The sequence below is a fragment of the Triticum dicoccoides genome, chromosome 3A (genome assembly GCF_002162155.2).
Source record: "Triticum dicoccoides isolate Atlit2015 ecotype Zavitan chromosome 3A, WEW_v2.0, whole genome shotgun sequence".
NCBI lineage: Eukaryota > Viridiplantae > Streptophyta > Magnoliopsida > Poales > Poaceae > Triticum > Triticum dicoccoides.
This window is the reverse complement of record NC_041384.1, coordinates 98,524,365-98,544,607: the sequence shown is the minus strand read 5'-3', so window position 1 is coordinate 98,544,607 and position 20,243 is coordinate 98,524,365. Positions and strand designations below refer to the sequence as shown.

Below are 20,243 nucleotides of genomic sequence, written 5' to 3'. Positions count from 1 at the left end.
TCCTTTATATACGGAGGCAGGGGGCACCCCTAGACACACAAGTTGATCCACGTGATCATATTCTTAGCCGTGTGCGGTGCCCCCTTCCACCATAGTCCTCGATAATATTGTAGCGGTGCTTAGGCGAAGCCCTGCGACGGTAGTACATCAAGATCGTCACCACGCCGTCGTGCTGACGGAACTCTTCCCCGACACTTTGCTGGATCGGAGTCCGGGGATCGTCATCGAGCTGAACGTGTGCTAGAACTCGGAGGTGTCGTAGTTTCGGTGCTTGATTGGTCGGGCCGTGAAGACGTACGACTACATCAACCACGTTGTGCTAACGCTTCCGTTGTCGATCTACAAGGGTACGTAGATCACACTCTCCCTTCTCGTTGCTATGCATCACCATGATCTTGCGTGTGCGTAGGAATTTTTTTGAAATTACTACGTTACCCAACAAGAGCCCCCCAGCTCCTCCGCACGGGCGACAAAGTCACCCATCGAGCATGCCGTCGGCGGCCTCGGCGCAACACCATCACTCACCTGACTACTTACCTGAACGGACTCCTCCTCTTCGTCGCCACCCCCCAGCGCCCAGAACCTGCCTCCAGAGGGGAACGGGCCAGGGGGCCGCCCGCCGAGCGAGACGCACCACCGAGCGCGCCCCACCGCAGGACGCACCGCCATCCATCCCTCCGCCGCCGCCACGGGGTTCCCCCCGCCGTCGCCCGCGGAATCGCCCCCCTGGTCGCCAGGTCGCACGGGAGCCGTTGGGTCATCCATACGCGTTCCGCTATCTTGAGCCAATCGAGTCGTACCTCTCTCAAAATAATATTCTGGCTAAGAACACTCAGATGAGCAGAGAAAAACTTACTACTACCATGAACCATACAGGATGCCTGCTAGCAGGGATCCCCCAAATTGCAGAGCTGGGTCTCATCTCATGTGCATTTCAGATATTTTCTCCAATGCTTCTATTAGCTTCCCAGCTCCACCAAGGAGGTGGATTATGCATTTATGCATCCATGGTGGAAATTCTGCAGACGTTGAGAAAGTAACCCTTTGTTAATCAAGCCAGCAGTGAAAACACGAGTGAATGACACTGGAGCATTCTGGAAAACATATGGATGGTCTCCTCACCGTGAGGACCAGAGAGCTTGCAACGTGGGCCGGTGGGCGTTGAGCTCCAGCCTGAACTTTGCACCTGCACAGCGTCCCTGACAGCCCGCTCCACGGCGCCGCTTTGAGCAAGGGCAGGAACGTGTACATTGTTATAAGTCGTGTGGCCAACAAATTACACTCCGTTTACGACAAAACATAAGATGATGTATTTTTTTTCTGTAGTGATTTATGCCGAGTGCCCGTGGAAATACACTCCTTGGCGTACAAAAAATTTCATGTAGTGTTTCTTTCATGAGCAATGCTATACGCACGGAATATTTTTACAGGGTATTATAGAGTGGCTTACCTGGCTGATTTTGATTAGGTAGAAATGAACTGACGGGCCCATCCCCGCTGAAAATTAAGAGAGGAGAAGATTAGTTTGGAAACAACCCGTTATGCTCAGTAAACTGTCCGTGTGTCTAGGATTTTTGTTCTTTCACAATCCTATTAATTCTCGAGCCACCCCTTTATTCATGGAAATGGTTTGAATGTCATTTGATCCCAGATGCTGCCATGCATGAAAAAATAGTGCATCATTTAAAGTATCCAGGTAGACCTCATAGCTTACTACAGTCGGTGGGGACAAATGACAATTGCCCTACGGTGATGTCAAACAACAACTGTATGTTCTGTTGCTGGAAATTGCCCAGCACCGAACTCGAAGCCGACGTCGTCCCAACAATGCTTAAGCAGAATGAGGAGTCCTCCTCGTTAAAGGACATGTAGTTGCCCCATGCAGCCTCATATCCGCACCGCCGGCGAAGTGCAGCACCATGTCCGGCATGGCTGGGAGCTGCCGCACACCGGCAGGAGCCGGGAAGCAAGGGCTCTCCAGGCTCGTCGTGTTGAGCGCCGGCTGGCCCAACACCTCGGCCACGTGGTCGGCGACCACCCTGAAAGCACTTTCCACGAGGACGGTGAAGATGGTGCCGGAGTCCACAATCATCCCACCCGTGCCGTCGGCGTGCAGCTCGAAGGATTGGTTCGGGATCGGCAGGCGAGCGTCGCCGAGCGATATGCCCTCGAGAGAGACATATTACCGTGATGGACTCTGCGGGCTCTGCACAAGCGGCGTCGACTGCACGGCGGCGGGGCCAGCTCGGCGAGGGAGCCGAACAAGACATGGCTACCCAGGCTGGTATTGTAGAAGTCAGTGAGGCAGTAGGAAAACTTCTCGAACCCTAGCTGCGCCACGAGAGACAGGCTCCCGCGACCGAGGCCGACCAGCCCGGTGGAGTTGTACCAGTCGCCCCCGTTGTCTCTCCCGCAGCCGAACGCGACAGCTCCGGCAAAGGGGGCCGGTACTTGGCCGGGGCCAGAGCCGAACGTGAGCGTCTCCGTGCCCAGGACGCCGGCCGAGTGGGAGTCGTCGCCATAGGCGTAGCGGTAGCCGCAGAGGGAGCTAGGGGCGCATCCACGGCTCCACACGGGCAGGCACGCGTCGCTGGAGCAGGTCAGAGGGGAGAAGCTGGACGAGGCGGTGGGGACGGGCGTGTCCTGCGGGAAGCAGAGCTTGCAAGGCTGACACTGCGTCCAGGTGAGGTCGCTGCCGGTGTCGAAGAGGGTGACGAACGGCACCGGCGGCGTCCCGATGGCGAGCTCCATGAGGTACTCGGCTTGGCCCGAGCGGAGCCTTGGCCCGTGTTAGACTGTATTTACATATGTATATTGTAACATTGTATACCACCTCATTATATATATATGTGATAGGCCACCCCTAGAGGGTTGTGTCGGTTCCCCCCAAAGCCTATTGTCTTACATGGTATCACACTAGGTTACGTCCGCTTCCGCCTAAAAACCCTAAATCGCCGCCGCCACCGCCGCCGCCGCCGCCGCGCCCGCCGTCGCCGTCGCCCGACTGCTATGACGTCCGCCGTTGCGTCCGGCTCCACCGCCACCGGTTTTCTGCCGGCCTCCCTCGCGGCACTTCTCTCGAGGCCGCTGGATGCCGCCTCCCTTCAGGCGCCGATCGGGACACGGAGCGTCGGCTCCCTCTTCGCGCTCCCGCCGGCTGCTACTTTGCCTGGGCAGGCGCTTGTGGCCCACACCGCCGCCGCCCCGTCAACCGCGGTTGTCGCGCCCTCGGCCACTGCGCCGCTGGTGGCGGCGGACGTCGCGCTGGCAGGCTTCGCGGCGTCAACCGCGGCCATCGCGCCCTCTGTCACCGCGCCGGCTGCCCCTCTGACTGTCTCCACGGTGGTCTCACCTCAGCCAGTCTCCTCGATGGGATCGCAGCCGCCGCCGCCGTTTCACTTCGGCCATCTCATCACCATCAAGTTGTCATCGGACAATTACATCTTCTGGCGCGCGCAGGTTCTTCCGCTTCTTGGGAGTCACTATCTGCTTGGCTATGTCGACGGCTCTCTCCCTTGCCCTCCTGCGCTGGTTGACAGCGTGCACGGTCCGGTCTATAATCCGGCTCACCGTGTTTGGATAGGGCAGGATCAGGCGAACCTCTCCTCCATCCAGGGGTCGCTCTCTCCGGCCGTTGCTGGGCTTGTTGTCTTCGCCAAGACGTCCCACGAGGCATGGACTATTCTTGAGCGCTCGTTTGCGGCACAGTCACAGGCTCGTGTATCTGGGCTCCGTCGCCAACTTGGGGAGTGTCAGAAGCTTGACTCCACCGCCACTGAGTTCTACAACAAAGTCAAGAGTCTCGCCGACACGCTGGCCTCCATTGGACAGCCCCTCACCGACTCCGAGTTCAACTCGTTTATTGTCAATGGTCTTGATGAGGAGTATGACGCCCTAGTCGAGATCATCAATGAGAGGGGCAACTCCACGCCCATGCCAGCACACGAGGTCTTTTCACGCCTCCTGCTTACTGAGCAACGAGTCGAGACGCGCCGATCCAGGGGCAACGGCGCCCTCTCGGCAAACGCCGCCACCAAGGGTGGTCGCTCCTCTGCTTCATCCAGGGCTCCTTCGGGGCAGTCACCACCACCCGCCTCGGCCCCTCCTTCTACTGCGACGCTACCAGGGGCTGGCGGTCTACGTGTGTGCCAGCTTTGTGGTCGCGATGGGCACTGGGCCTCGAAGTGTCACAAGCGCTTCCAGCGGGGTTTTCTTGGTCTCGGCAATGACGGGAAGGATACACGCAACTTTGCTCGTCAGGTCGCCATGGCTGATCGTACGCCGCCGCAGAAGCCACAGGGACACACTCAGTCCTACTCCATTGATCCCCACTGGTACATGGACTCTGGGGCGACAGAGCACCTGACCAGTGAGATGGGGAAGCTTCACACTCGTGAACCCTACCATGGCTCCGACAAGATCCACACCGCCAATGGAGCAGGTATGCACATCTCTCATATTGGTCAAGCATCACTTCTCACTAGACATACCAATAGGAGTCTTCAACTTCGCAATGTTCTTCGAGTTCCATCTGTGACACGTAATCTTCTTTCAGTTCCTAAACTCACTCGTGATAATAATGTGCTTTGTGAATTTCATCCTTTTGATCTTTTTATTAAGGATCGGGGCACGAGGGACATTCTTCTTAGTGGGCGGCTCTGCCAAGGTCTCTATCGTCTGGAGCACCCTGGCGTCGCTCGCGTCTTCAGTGGAGTTCGGGTATCTCCGTCACAGTGGCATGCTCGTCTTGGTCACCCGGCCACACCTATTGTCCGGCATGTTTTGCGTCGTCATGAGCTTCCTAGTGTGTCTAGTAATAAAGATGTAGCAGTGTGTGATGCTTGTCAGCAGGGGAAGAGTCATCAACTTCCTTTTTCGGAGTCCAGTCGTGAGGTGAAACATCCTTTAGAACTTGTGTTTTCAGATGTATGGGGTCCTGCTCAGACTTCTGTTAGTGGTCATAATTACTATATCAGTTTTGTTGATGCTTACAGCCGCTTTACCTGGCTTTATCTTATCAAACGTAAATCTGATGTGTTTGACATTTTTGTTCAGTTCCAAAAACATGTTGAACGCCTTCTCAAGCACAAAATTGTTCATGTTCAGTCGGACTGGGGTGGCGAGTATCGCAACCTCAACTCCTTCTTTCAGTCGCTTGGGATCACTCACCGTTTAGCATGTCCACATACACATCAGCAGAATGGTTCAGTAGAACGTAAGCACCGTCACATTGTTGAAGCTGGTCTGACTCTTTTGGCCCATGCATCTGTTCCGTTTCGTTTTTGGAGTGATGCTTTCACCACTGCATGTTTTCTCATCAATCGTACTCTCACTCGTGTTTTGAATATGAAGACTCCCATTGAAGTTCTCCTTAATGAACAACCGGACTACACCTTTCTCAAGGTGTTTGGGTGTGCTTGCTGGCCCCATCTCCGTCCATATAACAAGCGTAAGCTCGAGTTTCGTTCCAAGAAGTGTGTTTTTCTTGGTTATAGCTCTCTTCATAAAGGATACAAATGTCTTCATGTGCCCACTAATCGTGTCTACATCTCTCGGGATGTTGTGTTTGATGAGCATGTTTTTCCCTTTGCCAAACTCCCTGTGTCCACTACTGAGCCACCTGTCATGCATTCATCCTCTGTTGCTTCTGACCAATTTGATGATGTTGCATATTCTCCTCTATTGTTGCCTAACCATGGTGCAGGCACTGGTCGTGGGGCTCGTTTGGAGATTCTGGAAGTGCCATCTTCCTCTTTGTCGCCATCGCCTTCATCCTCGGCACCTTCTGTTGTGCATGAGGAGCACATGGCGCCCCTGCATGGCCTCGGTTTCCGTGCTCATGCACGGCCGATCGACGTCCTGGCCCGGTCGCCTCTGGCTTCTGGGCTGCCTTCGCCATCGTCGCGCCCTGCAACCCCGCCGACTGGGCCGGCCTCCTCGGTCCCCGTCTCGCCCAGGGCGTCGGGGCAGTCATCACCAGGCCTGGCCTCGCCCGCCCCTGCCTCGCCCAGGGTGTCTGGGCCCTTCTCACCAGGGCCGGCCTCGCCTGCTCTCGCCTCGCCAAGGCCGTCTGGGCCGGTGTCACCGGAGCTGGCCTCGCCCACTCTCGGTTCGCCCATGGCCTCTGAGCCCCTGTCGTCGGGCCAGTCTTCGCCATGCAGCCCGGAGTCGTCTGTCCCGAGCTCGCCTGAAGTGATTCCTGCATCTCCGGCGACCGTCACGTCTCCGTAACCTTCGCCTCCGCCGGCTCCTGCTGCTGCTCTACGTCCACATACGCGCAGTCGGAGTGGCATTTTTCAGCCTAAGCAACGTCACGATGGCACAGTTGCTTGGTTAGCGGCGTGCATGTCTGCTGCTCTCGCAGATCCATCCTCTGAGCCACGCACGTATCAAGCTGCTATGCGCATTCCTCATTGGAGAGAGGCCATGGAGCAGGAGTATCAAGCGCTTCTTCGCAATCAGACATGGACTCTTGTTCCTCCACAATCACGGGTAAATGTCATTGATTCCAAATGGGTTTTCAAAGTGAAGAGGCATTCTGATGGGTCCATTGAGCGCTATAAGGCTCGTCTGGTTGCTCGTGGTTTTCGACAGCGTTTTGGACTTGACTATGAAGACACCTTCAGTCCAGTGGTCAAGCCTACTACCATCAGACTTCTTCTCTCTCTGGCTGTTACTCGAGGTTGATTTCTTCGTCAGCTTGATGTTCAAAATGCTTTTCTTCATGGTGTCTTGGCGGAGGAGGTTTACATGCGTCAGCCTCCGGGTTTCTCTGATCCGGATCGCCCTGATCATCTCTGTCGTCTGTCCAAGGCAATTTATGGTCTGAAGCAGGCTCCTCGTGCTTGGCATGCTCGTCTTGCAATGGCTCTTCGTGCTCATGGTTTTGCATCATCAACTGCTGACTCCTCATTGTTTCTTCTTCAAAGGCCTGAGGTTACTATGTACTTGTTGGTCTATGTAGATGATATCATTTTGGTCAGCTCCTCTCAGTCGGCTGCTACTGCGCTTGTTCGCTCACTTGGTGCTGATTTTGCGGTCAAGGACCTTGGGAAGCTTCATTACTTTCTTGGTGTGGAGGTTACTTCTCGTGCTGCTGGCCTTGTTATGACGCAGAAGAAGTACTCTCTGGATTTGTTGCAGCGAGCTGGGATGCTTAAGTGCAAACCGACGACTACACCCATGTCTACCACTGATAAGCTCAATGCTGTTGATGGTGTGCTTCTTTCTTCTTCTGATGCGACAGAGTACAGGAGTATTGTTGGTGGGCTCCAGTACTTGACGATCACGCGACCAGACATTTCCTATGCTGTTAACCGAGTCTGCCAGTATCTGCAGTCACCCCGTGACACTCATTGGTCTGCTGTTAAGCGGATTTTGCGCTATATTCGTTTCACGGTGGCTCATGGTTTGCATATTCGGCCGTCTGACTCTGGTTGTCTTTCAGCATATTCTAATGCAGACTGGGCTGGCAATCCGGATGACAGGCGATCCACGGGGGGTTATGCTGTCTTCTTTGGCTCTAACCTGATTGCCTGGAGTGCTCGGAAATAGGCTACTGTCTCGCGTAGCAGTACTGAGGCTGAGTATAAGGCTGTGGCCAATGCCACATCAGAGATCATCTGGGTACAGTCCTTGCTTCAGGAGTTAAGTATACCCCAATCACAGTCTCCTGTTCTTTGGTGTGATAACATCGGTGCTACATACCTTTCTGCAAATCCGGTATTCCATGCCCGAACGAAACACATTGAAGTTGACTATCACTTTGTGCGTGAACGTGTCTCTCAGAAGCAACTACAGATCAAGTTTATTTCTTCCAAGGATCAACTTGCTGACATCTTCACCAAGCCATTGCCTTTGCCATAGTTTGAGACTTGCAGGCGCAATCTTACCCTTCTAGATTCATTAGAAAGTGGCTAAGATTGAGGGAGGGTGTTAGACTGTATTTACATATGTATATTGTAACATTGTATACCACCTCATTATATATATATATGTGATAGGCCACTCCTAGAGGGTTGTGTCGGTTCCCCCCAAAGCCTATTGTCTTACAGCCCGGCCTCCGAGCTGGAAAACCCCGTGGCCGCTTGGAGGCGGCTTCTGTGTGCGGCCGGGCGCATCAGCTCTGCCTTGGTGAAGCCGCCTTTGGAGTCAATGTGGGTGAGCGTGAAGCGGTGGCCGGAGCCGGACGGTGGCGGCGCCGCTGAGCTGACCAGTGAGGCAAGCACAAGCAAGCTCAGAGCTTGTAAGTGATCCATGAAACTGAGCATGTGGATGATCAGTGCAAAGCTGGCTAGTGTAAACTTGAAAGAGCTCTGCGGTCCGGGTTTGAAACTTCCATGTCATTATCTAGGAGAGTTTTTGAGCAACTAAATTTTTGCCATCTTCCTCTTCCAAGATTCTGCACCTTAATTATGACAATGTCAAGATCCACAAGGTAAATGACAACACTAAGTTATGTAGTAGTGGAACGTTAACAATGTTTGGAACGGAATGGGCATACATTATTTAGCATCCATACGTATAGGGCGGAAGAACTGATAATAGGGCGTTAGAGCATAGTTGGACAGCCGGTTTTACCAAATTATAGAGCGTTAGAACTGATAGAACTCCTCCGGCCTCTAAACCTGGTGCCGCCATTTGCAGCCACTGCCGTCGCTCCCACTACAAAAAGAAAAAAAACATTCGTAGCGGAGTGTTTATACTTACGCGGATCGTTATTTATCGGGTACTCTCTTATAAACACCTAAGGCTGCGTTTGGACTTTGGAATCGATGTAATTGAATACAAGTGTAATTAATTTACAGGAACTTACTGGCCAAGAGCTATTTTCGGCTGGATACAAAAACAACGGGGGAGGTCTGTAAGTTTTATACGGGGTATTTAAAATGAAAATGCCAATCCAAGCAGGGCCTAAGCCGAGTACCTTCAAAAAAGGACACAGTATAAAGCGGACTCTCAGCATATCACACGCTAAGCCGAATACCGCTAAAAATGTGTTCATCTTACGACAAACACTTACACGTACCTATGGAAAACTACTCGGCTTACAGACAAGCCTCGGCATTATATGGCTGCCATTTGTCCATCCTCAACGCACTTAACGTCTGTGTGATGGCGGGCTATATAAGCCAAGTTCCCACTAATGTTGTGCTCGGCTTACAATTTCCTTTTAAAGAAAACTCCAGCCCCTTCGCCTTCATGTAAGCCGGGTGTAGGAACATAAACACTCAGCTTAATTTTGGGTCCGCTTGGCCCTCCGTCTTCCTACACTTGAACATGGTTACATGGATCCCGCCGTGGCTTAGACCTATTCTGCCTTCCGGCCGGCAAGGCCCTCCCCCCGAACTGCACCGCCAGCAGCCACCGCGCTCGGTGCACTGCAGCCGCCATCGCTGGGGGGTTGCACCGTGAACCACCACCTCGACGCTGTCGCCGGTCTCCACTCGGGGGGAAATACGGATGTCTCCTACATTACCCATAATAGAGTTTTGCTACACTTACGTCAGTTAGTATTGGATGACATGGTCTTTATTTGATTGGATAATATTGGGAGGACGGCCCCACCCCGTGAAATTCAGGGGGGTGTTTAATTAGTTAGGAAGGTTACGTTGGAATTTTCGTAGAGTTTTCATGGATGTAGCGTTCGATTTGAATGCTACATGAACTAACCCCCTAACAGTGTGGTTATTATTTCGCATAGTTTCTTCTTTTGTGATAGAATCTTTTTCGTGTCTTTTGTGTCTATTATATTGTGCGTGTGATCATCGTCGTTGACAGAACTCCCGTCGATCTGCTAAACAATTTGTCGTTCCCGCGGCCCTAATTTTTGAACAGAGTCGTTGCATCAGACATGTGTCCACTGAATCTTTTTCTTTTTCTTTTTGAACAGGAGGCATTGCCATTGTACCTCTTTGCGACATGAAGTCTATACGCTCTGTTGGTTAGCTTTGCAGGAGCGCAAGCTGCTCACCTCGGTTTGAGGCTTGGCTCTACCGCGGGTCATTAGAGATTTTCTTCTATAAACATATGCCGCCAAGGGCTAGTTTTGACTGGTCTCGTTTTTTGTATATCAGTGTTGAATATGATGCATTGCCTCCACTGGCGTCGCTCCAAAAATGGACTCATATTTTCCAAATCGATCAAGTTCTTTTTTCTGCAGAAGCTTCTGACTGGCAAACAGCCAAATTCAATGCATCGAATGGCGTCCTCTTAAAAAAAATGCATGTCTTGGGCTATTTTTCTTTCGTCCACGGTTTCACGTTTTTCCTTGTGTGACGTAAAAAAAGCCGGTGAGGTCATCAACCAAATTACAGGAGTTCTAGAATCAAAACAAAACCTGGCAATATGGATGCGCCACGCTTCACTTCAGTCACCAGAGAGTTTGAGTGGACCTGCACTGTATTGTTGCCATCCAATAAAATCAGACAATAACAAACCTTGGTTCATTGCTAATCGCCGCAGGTTATCTGTTACAGTACTAAAACTAGGGAGTCTCTTTCAGACAGTGTTTCTTTGGTTTTGTGTGCGCTGAGTAGCGAGGACAGACAGTGAAACAAAACGGAAAAGGAGGAGGCGTTGCCGTCGTACCTCTTTGCGGAAGTTAAGTTTATATCAATGTTGAATAGGATGCACTGCCTCCAGTCCACCGGCGTCGCTCCAAAAATGGACTCGTATTTTCCAAATCGATGGAGTACTTTTCTCTGCAGAAGTTTCTCACTTCCAAAGGCCTGAGGGGATACAGACCATACAGAGTAATCTTTGACTAGACTAATATGGTCGACAAGAAAATTCCACCCGCTGTCGCAGTACACTGAATCTCCACATGGAAAATAATGCACTCCTGTCATATTATTGGCATTTACCAGCTGGCTCTGCCTTCCACAGGCCACAGGCTTCAGAGTTGCGTAGCACCATGCATATACGGCAAGTCGGCATCAGAGTTGAACATCATCCTGGCAGCCAAATTCAGTGCATCGAATGGCGTCCTCTTCTTTGACCATAAGCCGCGCCGGGGGTTAACCTGCGCCATCCGATGCCCCATCGGACCGCCTGGACGCCGCCTTTCTGGAGGTTCAGAACTTGAGAAGATTCATTCATCCACATGGCCGACTCCATGAGTCCATGGCTGACGTTAGAGCATGCGTCACTAGCAAGAGGTGACCAAGTTGATACGCTGCACCCGTTCCAACGTCAGCTCGTCAACTCAACTTAGGAAGATATATAGCACCAGAACCTCGTGATATATTACTCACCACGGTTGCCATTGCACCGCTTCCAAGTCCTCCCAGCTTGACAAACTCCACTAGCACTTTTGCTGCCACAGCCGATTAGCCATGACCCTCTCCGGCAGCGGCGATGGCCAGAGCGGCTCCGTGAGGGCGCACTTCGTGCTGGTGCCGATGATGGCTCAGGGCCATACCATCCCCATGACCGACATGGCACGCCTGCTGGCAGAGCATGGCGCGCAGGTCAGCTTCATCACCACGCCGGTCAACGCCGCTAGGTTGGAGGGCTTCGCCGCTGACGTGAAGGCGGCGGGCCTGGCGGTTCAGCTCGTGGAGCTCCACTTCCCGGCAGCGGAGTTCGGCCTACCGGACGGGTGTGAGAACCTCGACATGATCCAATCAAAGAATTTGTTCTTGAACTTCATGAAGGCCTGTGCCGCGCTGCAGGAGCCGCTCATGGCGTACCTCCTTGAGCAGCAGCGCTTGCCTCCTAGCTGCATCATATCTGACATGGTACACTGGTGGACCGGTGACATCGCAAGGGAGCTCGGCATCCCGAGGCTCACCTTTAGTGGCTTTTGTGGCTTCTCGTCCCTTGTCAGGTACAAACATAAAGAGGCAAACCTTGTGAGTACTGGACATATTTTTGCTGCTATGATTAATTAAGTATTTTACTTCAGTAGTAGAGGACAGATTACTGTAAATTCCTTCCAGAAAAGAAAAAAACATACATATATAATAGAGTGCACAAGATAATAAAATCAACGTGTGTACTACCTTACGTAATGAAACATGTAATTCAAACTGCATAAGGAAGTACAGAAAATAAGCATTTTTCATCAGATATTTGCTAAGCCAGTTACAGCTGGTTGATGCGTCAACGATGTCTGCACTTCAACGTATTTTAAACAACTAATATCATCTTGCAGGCACATTATTAGGGGGTATTAAGTTCTTTCTAGATATAAAGTTTATTTGGTCTGTGTGCATGAAGCAAAATGAAAACAAGGAGCCTCGGTCGTACCTCTTTGCGTCAGGAAGCCACTGGGTTGATTAGGATGCATTGCGTCGCTCCAGAAATGGACTCATATTTTCCATATCACTGGGAGATCCTTTTAGCTTCTCACTAACAAAACCCTGAGAGGATACAGACAAGAAAATTCCACCCACTGTCACAGTACACTGAATGACTGAATCTCCACACAGAAAATAATGCACTATCATATTATATCGGCTGGCTCGGCCTTCCACAGCCTTGAGAGTAAAGTAGTGTGCATATACGACAAGTCAGCATCAGACATGAGGATCATCCAAATCCTGTAAAAATAACTCCTCTTTGAGCGTGACAGGCGGTAGCGGTGGTTAATCTAAGCCCTTGATGTCTGATCGGACGGCCTGGACTCCGATGATTCAGAACTTAAGAAGATTCATCCACGTGGCTGACTCCACGAGTCCATGACTGACGTGAGAGCATGCGTCACTAGCAAGAGGTGACCGATTTGATATGCTGTTGCATCGTCAGCTCATCATCTTTCCTTAGGAAGACATAGCACCAGGTGCTATATGTATACACTATAGTTGCCATTGCGACCATCATCAGATTGTGCCCAACACATCGTGCTATCTTGCCGGTGTCACTGTCTTCCCAGTTTGACTGACTCCACCACCAGTCCTTCTGCTACAATAGCAGATCAGCCATGACCTTCACCGGCAGCGGCGATGGCCAGAGCGGCTCCGCGAGGGCGCACTTTGTGCCGGTACCGATGTTGGCGCAGGGGCACACAATCCCCATGACCGACATGGCGCGCCTGCTGGCAGAGCACGGCGCGCAGGTTAGCTTCATCACCACACCAGTGAATGCATCCAGGTTGGCAGGCTTTGCAGCCGATGTGGAGACGGCGGGCCTGGCAGTACGGCTCGTGGAGCTCCATTTCCCGAGCGCCGAGTTCGGCCTACCGGACGGGTGTGAGAACCTGGACATGATCCAATCCACGGGTCTGCTCTCCAACTTCATGGATGCCATCACTGCGCTTCAGGAGCCGCTCAAGGCATACCTCCGTGAGCAGCAGCGCTCGCCTCCGAGCTGCATCATATCCGACCTGATTCACTGGTGGACTGGGGACATTGCAAGGGAGCTTGGTATCCCGAGGCTGACCTTTAGTGGCTTTTGTGGCTTCTCGTCCCTCATCAGGTACAATCATAATAAGAGGCAAATCTTATGAGTAATTAATTTTGTACTATGCATATTATTGCTGCTACAATTAAGTGCTTTACTTCATCAGTGGACGAAAAACTAGTGTAAATTACCTCCAGAGAGAAGAAAGCATTGAACATATAAAAGGCTACACCTGAAAGGATAAAAAGAATGATCTGAGTACTAGTTTGTGTGATGAAATATGTAATTTACACTCCATAAGGAATCACAGACAGCAAATGTTTTCATGAGCAAGTTTTTAGGCCAGCTATATCTGGTTGACGTTTGTCAAAGAAGTCTGCTCTTATACGTATTTGAAACAACTACAACCATCTTGCAGGTACATCACTTATCACAACAATGTATTTCAAAATGTCAAAGACGAAAATGAGCTCATCACAATCACAGGGTTCCCTACGCCACTAGAGCTGACAAAGGCTAAATGCCCTGGAAATTTTTGTATTCCTGGTATGGAGCAAATCCGTAAGAAGTTCCTTGAAGAGGAGCTGAAAAGTGATGGTGAGGTAATTAACAGCTTCCAGGAGCTGGAGACATTGTACATTGAATCCCTTGAGCAGACGACAAAGAAGAAGGTCTGGGCGGTCGGACCAATGTGCCTCTGTCACCGAGACAACAACACTATGGCCGCAAGAGGAAACAAGGCGTCAATGGATGAAGCACAGTGCTTGCAATGGCTTGATTCAATGAAGCCAGGCTCAGTGGTCTTTGTCAGCTTTGGCAGCCTCGCTTGCACTACACCTCAACAGCTTGTAGAGCTGGGACTGGGACTTGAAACCTCCAGGAAACCGTTTATTTGGGTGATCAAAGCAGGAGCTAAGCTTCCAGAAGTCGAGGAATGGCTCGCAGACGAGTTCGAGGAGCGTGTCAAAAATAGAGGCATGGTCATAAGGGGTTGGGCACCACAGCTCATGATCCTGCAGCACCAAGCCATTGGAGGATTCGTGACGCACTGCGGGTGGAACTCAACAATAGAGGGCATCTGTGCAGGTGTGCCCATGATCACATGGCCGCACTTTGGGGAGCAGTTTTTGAATGAGGAGCTGCTGGTGGATGTGCTGAAAATCGGGATGGAGGTTGGAGTGAAAGGAGTTACACAGTGGGGAAGTGAAAACCAGGAGGTTATGGTTACAAGAGATGAGGTGCAGAAAGCTGTGAACACCCTGATGGATGAGGGAGTGGCTGCAGAAGAGATGAGGGTGAGAGCAAAAGACTGCGCCATTAAGGCAAGGAGGGCTTTCGATGAGGGAGGTTCTTCGTATGACAACATAAGGCTATTAATTCAAGAAATGGAAATCAAGACGAATGCATGTCGTTCAGTGGTTGATACAGATGGTAATAAGCTCTCTTTTTTGGTGTAAACATAAAGTAAAAGAGCCTATAGCATATTTATCATTATAAAGGATTTCTTTTACAAACAACCGGTAGCTTGTATCAGGATCACTGTCTATTCTGTTGCGCAGATTTCATATTTTTGGGAAAGGGGATATCCCCGACCTCTGCATCATACTGATCCACACAGCCATATTTATTAAAAACAATCAGAAGTTCGGTAGTTTCATAATGATTACACGGTCTGCTTCTCCAAATGGCATGCTCTACTTTTCATTTTGCTACCACTTACTCATCAGAGTTGATAAGAATTCAGAAAGGAGAAAAAATGAAATAAAAGTATGCACATTATCAAAACTAAGACTAAAAGCAAGCGATGATTCAAGGTGAATAATCCAAAGGAAGATAAGGAAGTGAAACCCACATAAAGCACATATGAATTTAGAAACTTATGTTTGACTTAGCAGTGTGACAAACATGGAATCTCAAGGATCTCTCCATACTAAAAAGAGGCTCAAGGTTACCTAAAATAAGGTTTACTTGTACTGTTTACATGAGAAGTAAATGAAGGATCAAACTCAAGACTAGTGAGCAAATCTATTGTTTTAAACGTGCTGGTTGATGCTCCTAGTTGCCAAAATCAATCTAATCCTGCAATTAAGTCTTCTAAACGGATAAAAGTATGTACTCAGTAAAATAAAAAGGAGCCTATAGTACAAATAACCTGTTGTCATTAGAAAGAGCCTATATATCATTGGAACTAATTTTATTTTACAAATAAACCGTTGCTTGTATTAGGCTCGCTGGTGGGGCCGTGATTGTTTAGAGATTAAACAGGGTCCAAATGACAGCAATATCAATTGTCTACGCTGTTCTGCAGGTTTCATGGCAGTCAACATAATGATTACATAGTCTTCTCCTGCAGATGTTATGCTCTCCTTTTCATTTTGCTACCACTTGCTCATCAGAGTTAAATAAGGGTTCGGAAAGGAGAAGAAAATGAAATAAACTGTATGCACATTATCAAACTGAAACTAAAAGTAAGAGATGATTCGAGATGAATAATTCAAAGGAAGAGAAGGAAATGGAACCCACATAACGTGCATATGACATTAAAATCTTATGTTTGACTTAGTAGTGTGGCAAACATGAAATTTCAAGGATCTCTCCATACTAAAAGAGATAAGGATCACCTAAAACAAGGTTGTCTTGTACAGTACTGTTTATATGACAAGTAGCTAAAGGGTCAAAGCTCAACCCCAGTGAGCAAATCTATTGTTTTGAACGTGCTGGCTGACGCTCCTGGTAGCCAAAATCAATCTAAACCTGCACTTTCGTCTTCTAAACGGATAAAATTACGTAGGAGTATTTATCTAGCAACTGGGGGCACAAATAGGAGTGAATAAGTTCAAATAAACCATGGTTAAATAAAAGAATATAAACAGATGACTATTTCATAGGAAGTATCCAGATTTACTGAGCAATTATGAACAGGCATGGTCAAATGTTCTATATTCAAAGTAGGACAGTGTGTTGAGTTCCTTACAAAGTCAAATATGAACTAGGCAATGGGAAAGATGTAGACTGGAGGAAATAGACCAAACCTGGTTTCACTATGCACCAATGAGCGATGACTCTCACTTGATCTGGAGCATTCTGTAAAACATATGGATAGCCTCCTCACCGTGAGGACCAGCGAGCTTTGGCAAGTGAGCGTTGAGGTTGAACTCTAGCCCAAACTTAGCCACGACGTGTGCATGAACGGCAGCCGGCTCCATGGCGCGCGCATTGAGCAACAGCGCGCGTAGGGCGTGGCTCCGCGCGCCAGGATGCCCACGTACACCCGCAACAGCATCCTCGGCGCCAGCAGCCGCCGCCGCGAGGCGCCCCGGCGAGGAATTTCATCGAACGGGCCACGGGCGGCATGTGCTTGCTAGCCTTCCGCGCGCGCTCCTCGCCGCGAGATTGTCGCATTAACATTAACCGCGGGTAGTTGCAGTGATGCGCAGGGAACGGGTCAGCAGAGGAGTCCAGGCGGTGGCGCCCGGCGAGCGTCTGGTCCACGAGCGACGGCGGTGGCGGACTGGCAGTCCACAGGCGATTGGCCAAGGAAGGAGAGGGCCAGAGGGGGAGAGAGAGGAAGGGGAGGAGGACGCCGGCACGATGGAGCAGGAGGGAAGCCTGTCGCTGGACGTGGACTCGTCGCAAGCTGCGCTGCGGCGGCGAGCCGGCCGGCAACCGACGGCTTTTGGTCGCGGCAAGCAGGCTCGCATTCGTCCCCTGTTGCTCACAAATGGTGGTAGCAAAAATTAATATTATGGTAACAAAAATTAATACGATGGTAGCAAAAAATAAGTTGCTCCCAGCAAAATCAAAAGACCGTGATAGCAAAATCACAGCCAGTTGCAGCAAAAATTCAAAAAAATAGGTTTGATGTACCAAAAGGAATTAACCAGTTCCAACAAAAATTTACGTTGGCTCCAGCAAAAAAATCCATGATTGCAGCAAAAACAAGTCGCCCCCATCGGTCACGACAAAAGTCTTTCACATGTCCTTGCAACAAAAAATCTAGCATGTTCCAGCAAAAAAACTTGCCGGTTCCAGCAAAAACGAGCTCGACGCCGTCTTGCTCCAGCACCGGTGAAAAATGGTTGCAACTTTCTGACGCCCGGTTCCAGCAAATAAAATATGTGGTTGCACCACCAAAAGCCGCCGTCTTCGCCGCCGGCACTGATGCCCTCCTCGCCGCTGGAGGCAGCTTCCTCCGCACAAGGTGTCGACCTTGCAGCACATCCACCAGCTGGTTCCAGCAAAACAAGGCATCGGTTTCAGCAAAAAAATAAAAAATTCATTAAAATCGAAAGGGGATGGTAGCAAAAAAAAGAGAGGGGTTGTAGCAAAAATAACGGGTGGATCCAGCAAAACGGACCTGGTTCCGGCACAAGTTCATCGCCGGCATGATCGATTGCAACTTGGCCGCGGCGGCTAGACGACGAGCACGGCCCTGACTGCGGGAGATGGGGAAGGAGATGCGGTAGGATGTGGATGGGGACGACGACGAGCGCAGCTCCCTGATTGCAGCAGGATGTGGATGGATCCAGCTGCCGGCGCCCTGGCGACGAGTGGATCCAGCTGCCGGCGGCCATGGTGACGAGTGTCGCTCCTTGGTAGCGGGTGGGGAGGGAGATGCGCGAAGGATGTGGATGGGGATGAGCCGCCGAGCACATGCGTGAAGCGATAAGGAAGGCTGGATGGTGCGTGGGGCTCACTAGCCACGTGCTATTGTTTTGAAGACCGCATGATCAACAGTAGATCGCACGGACGTGGTGAGACCGGCGGATCGCTCCGCCGGTCAGCCGGCACAGATCGTTTCCCTTTTCTTTTTGGACGGACCTCCCCTGTATTTAGCTCATGAGATCGGGAATGAAGAAGATTGTGAAGCTTTTTTTTCCAAGGGAAGGGTTTTTTTAGCAACCAAGGGAAGGTCATTGGCTAGCTTCCAGAGCATCTCTAGCCGTTGGAGCCCCAAGAACATCACCGAACCAAAAAAATGGTGTCTTAGGGGCCAAATCCTTTATCCAGCGAAAATAGGAGTGCACCAGTCACACCCCATCCCAACCCAAAGTTTATGAGAAAAATGATTAAGGGCCAGTTCTTTTGTGGCTTCTACCAGCTTATGGCAGAAATAAGCTAGAAGCCCAAAAGAACTTGTTTTGAGAAGCTGACTCAACTTATTTCCACCGCTAGTTCCTTCGTGATGGAAAAAAGCTGGGGGGTAGAGTAGCTTCCCGCAGCTTATGACTTAAAACTGAAGGGGTATATCAAAATGGCACCGTTGTTCGCTCAAATTACAAAGGAAATACCCCTCCCAGGTCCCAGCCCGCGTCACCCGACCCGACCCCCCGCAGAAAGGAAACCTGTCGCCTCGCTCGATCCCCTCTCGCCCTCGCACGCCGCGAAGGCTAGGGTTCCTCGCCGCCGCCGCTGCCGCCGGTCCCTGGGCTCCTCGTCGCGGCTAGCTCCGGCCACATGGAAGGTGAGTAGGAGCCTATCTTCCGCCGCTTCTTTGTCCTCTGGCGCGGCTCCTCCCTCGCAACAGCTCCTGGTCGGTCCGGCCAGGGCACCACTCCGGCAGACGGCGCCCCACTCCGGAGCACCGAGGCGCGTCGCAGCTGGCCGGGAGCCCGAGCCAGAGCAGCCGTCGCCAAGGCCCTGGTTGTGCGCCCCCGCTGTTCCCCTTCCATACTATTCAAGGGTATTACAGACTATTCACCTGACAGATGAGGAAATAAGCTAAATGAAAGGAAGTGAAAAGAACTGGATAGCTTATTTTCATGGGCTTATTTCCACAACAGCTTATCTGTGACTTATTTCTAGAGTAGCTTATTTCCACAGCGGCACTCAAAAGAACTAGCCCTAAGTGGGCCAAGAAAAAGGACATATGGGGAGGCACGATTCGCAAAAACTTCCGCCGGCACCCCCAAGAGCCCCCAATGCGCTGGTTTTGCCGGTGCTATTTTGACGTCCCGGGGAGGAGGGGGGCTGGGGACGTGGTTGGGCCGTTATTTTTTGGCAAAAAAGCGTCGCCGATCTCCATGTCATCCAAGCCACATTTGCACGTCCAGTACTACCTCCAAGGAGGTGGCTCATGCATCGGGTCCTCGTGGGGAGGGGGGCAAGAAATGCCACTCCGAGGCGGAGGGGGGCTGGTAGCAACGCTCGACAGTGTCCGCCAACTCCAAGGTGGCGTCGGCCTAGGTCCCCCGCGCTGCCAGGGGCTTGGGCCTCGATCAGTCCAAGACTACCATGGAGTCGGACGCTTGCCGCAGGCGCTCGCTCAACACCCAACTCTTCCAAGTTGGGTTGGCCGTGTCCGAGCACGCCATCTGCCTACAAATCGAGGAGGTGGAAGAGTGTCTGCATCGCGACAGGCGGGAAGGAATGTTGCGATGCTTGGCATGCCTTCTGCCACTAGCATGACGATGACTCGGACGGCGGCAACGACACCGAAGATGTGAACAACGATGAAGGTGTCGGCGGCCTCAGTGGCTATGCCTACAAGGTCATTGTCTGCTACTTGGCCTAGTTTAGTTTAATTTAATTCAGTTTTATGTCGAACTTGTTAATTTCATCAATGTATCGAGCTTTCGTATTACGTGTTCGATTTGTTTCAAATATGCCGACATTTGATGATCATGGGTGCATGCCCGACATCCGAGTGGATTTCCGCGGAGACGTTCGGACATGTGTGTGGACATTTCGCGATTCATGTTTTTTCAGATGAATTTGGTGATCCATGTTGAACATTGCCCTTAGTTTTCTTTTTGAAGATGCCCTTAGTGTTTTTTTTGAACAGGCCCAGATATCTAGCCGAGGCAGCCTGTCCAGCCTAATTTCATTTCGATTCAATGCCAAGGCCTTGAATATCTACATCCAAACAGAGCTTTAGTGTTTTTTTTTTTTGAAGATGC

General features: G+C 50.9%; 1 protein-coding gene and 1 pseudogene across 2 annotated transcripts; one reads left to right on the top strand and one right to left on the bottom strand.

Annotated features, from left to right (window-relative positions):
• Nucleotides 1–1,703: 1,703 nt before the first annotated feature.
• Nucleotides 1,704–8,270, bottom strand: LOC119271311 (annotated as a pseudogene).
• A 3,001-nt stretch (nt 8,271–11,271) lies between these two features.
• LOC119267356 (UDP-glycosyltransferase 73C3-like) lies at nt 11,272–15,007 on the top strand. Of its 2 annotated transcripts, none has more exons than XM_037548732.1 (2): nt 11,272–11,830; nt 13,763–15,007. In XM_037548732.1, the coding sequence occupies exons 1-2, from the start codon at nt 11,337–11,339 to the stop codon at nt 14,799–14,801; spliced, it is 1,533 nt and encodes a 510-aa protein (XP_037404629.1). In that variant the 5' UTR covers nt 11,272–11,336; the 3' UTR covers nt 14,802–15,007. The 2 variants fall into 2 exon arrangements, with proteins under 2 accessions (XP_037404629.1, XP_037404630.1); XM_037548733.1 differs by lacking the exon at nt 11,272–11,830 and adding an exon at nt 11,837–13,419.
• Nucleotides 15,008–20,243: the final 5,236 nt, after the last annotated feature.

What these genes read in the sequence shown, in the direction of transcription:
- LOC119267356 (XM_037548732.1), top strand. Translation starts at nt 11,337, where the DNA reads ATGACCCTCTCCGGCAGCGGCGATGGCCAGAGCGGCTCCGTGAGGGCG. An exon ending in GGCTTCTCGTCCCTTGTCAG is followed by an intron (nt 11,831 to 13,762) that starts GTACAAACATAA and finishes ACCATCTTGCAG; the next exon opens with GTACATCACTTATCACAACA.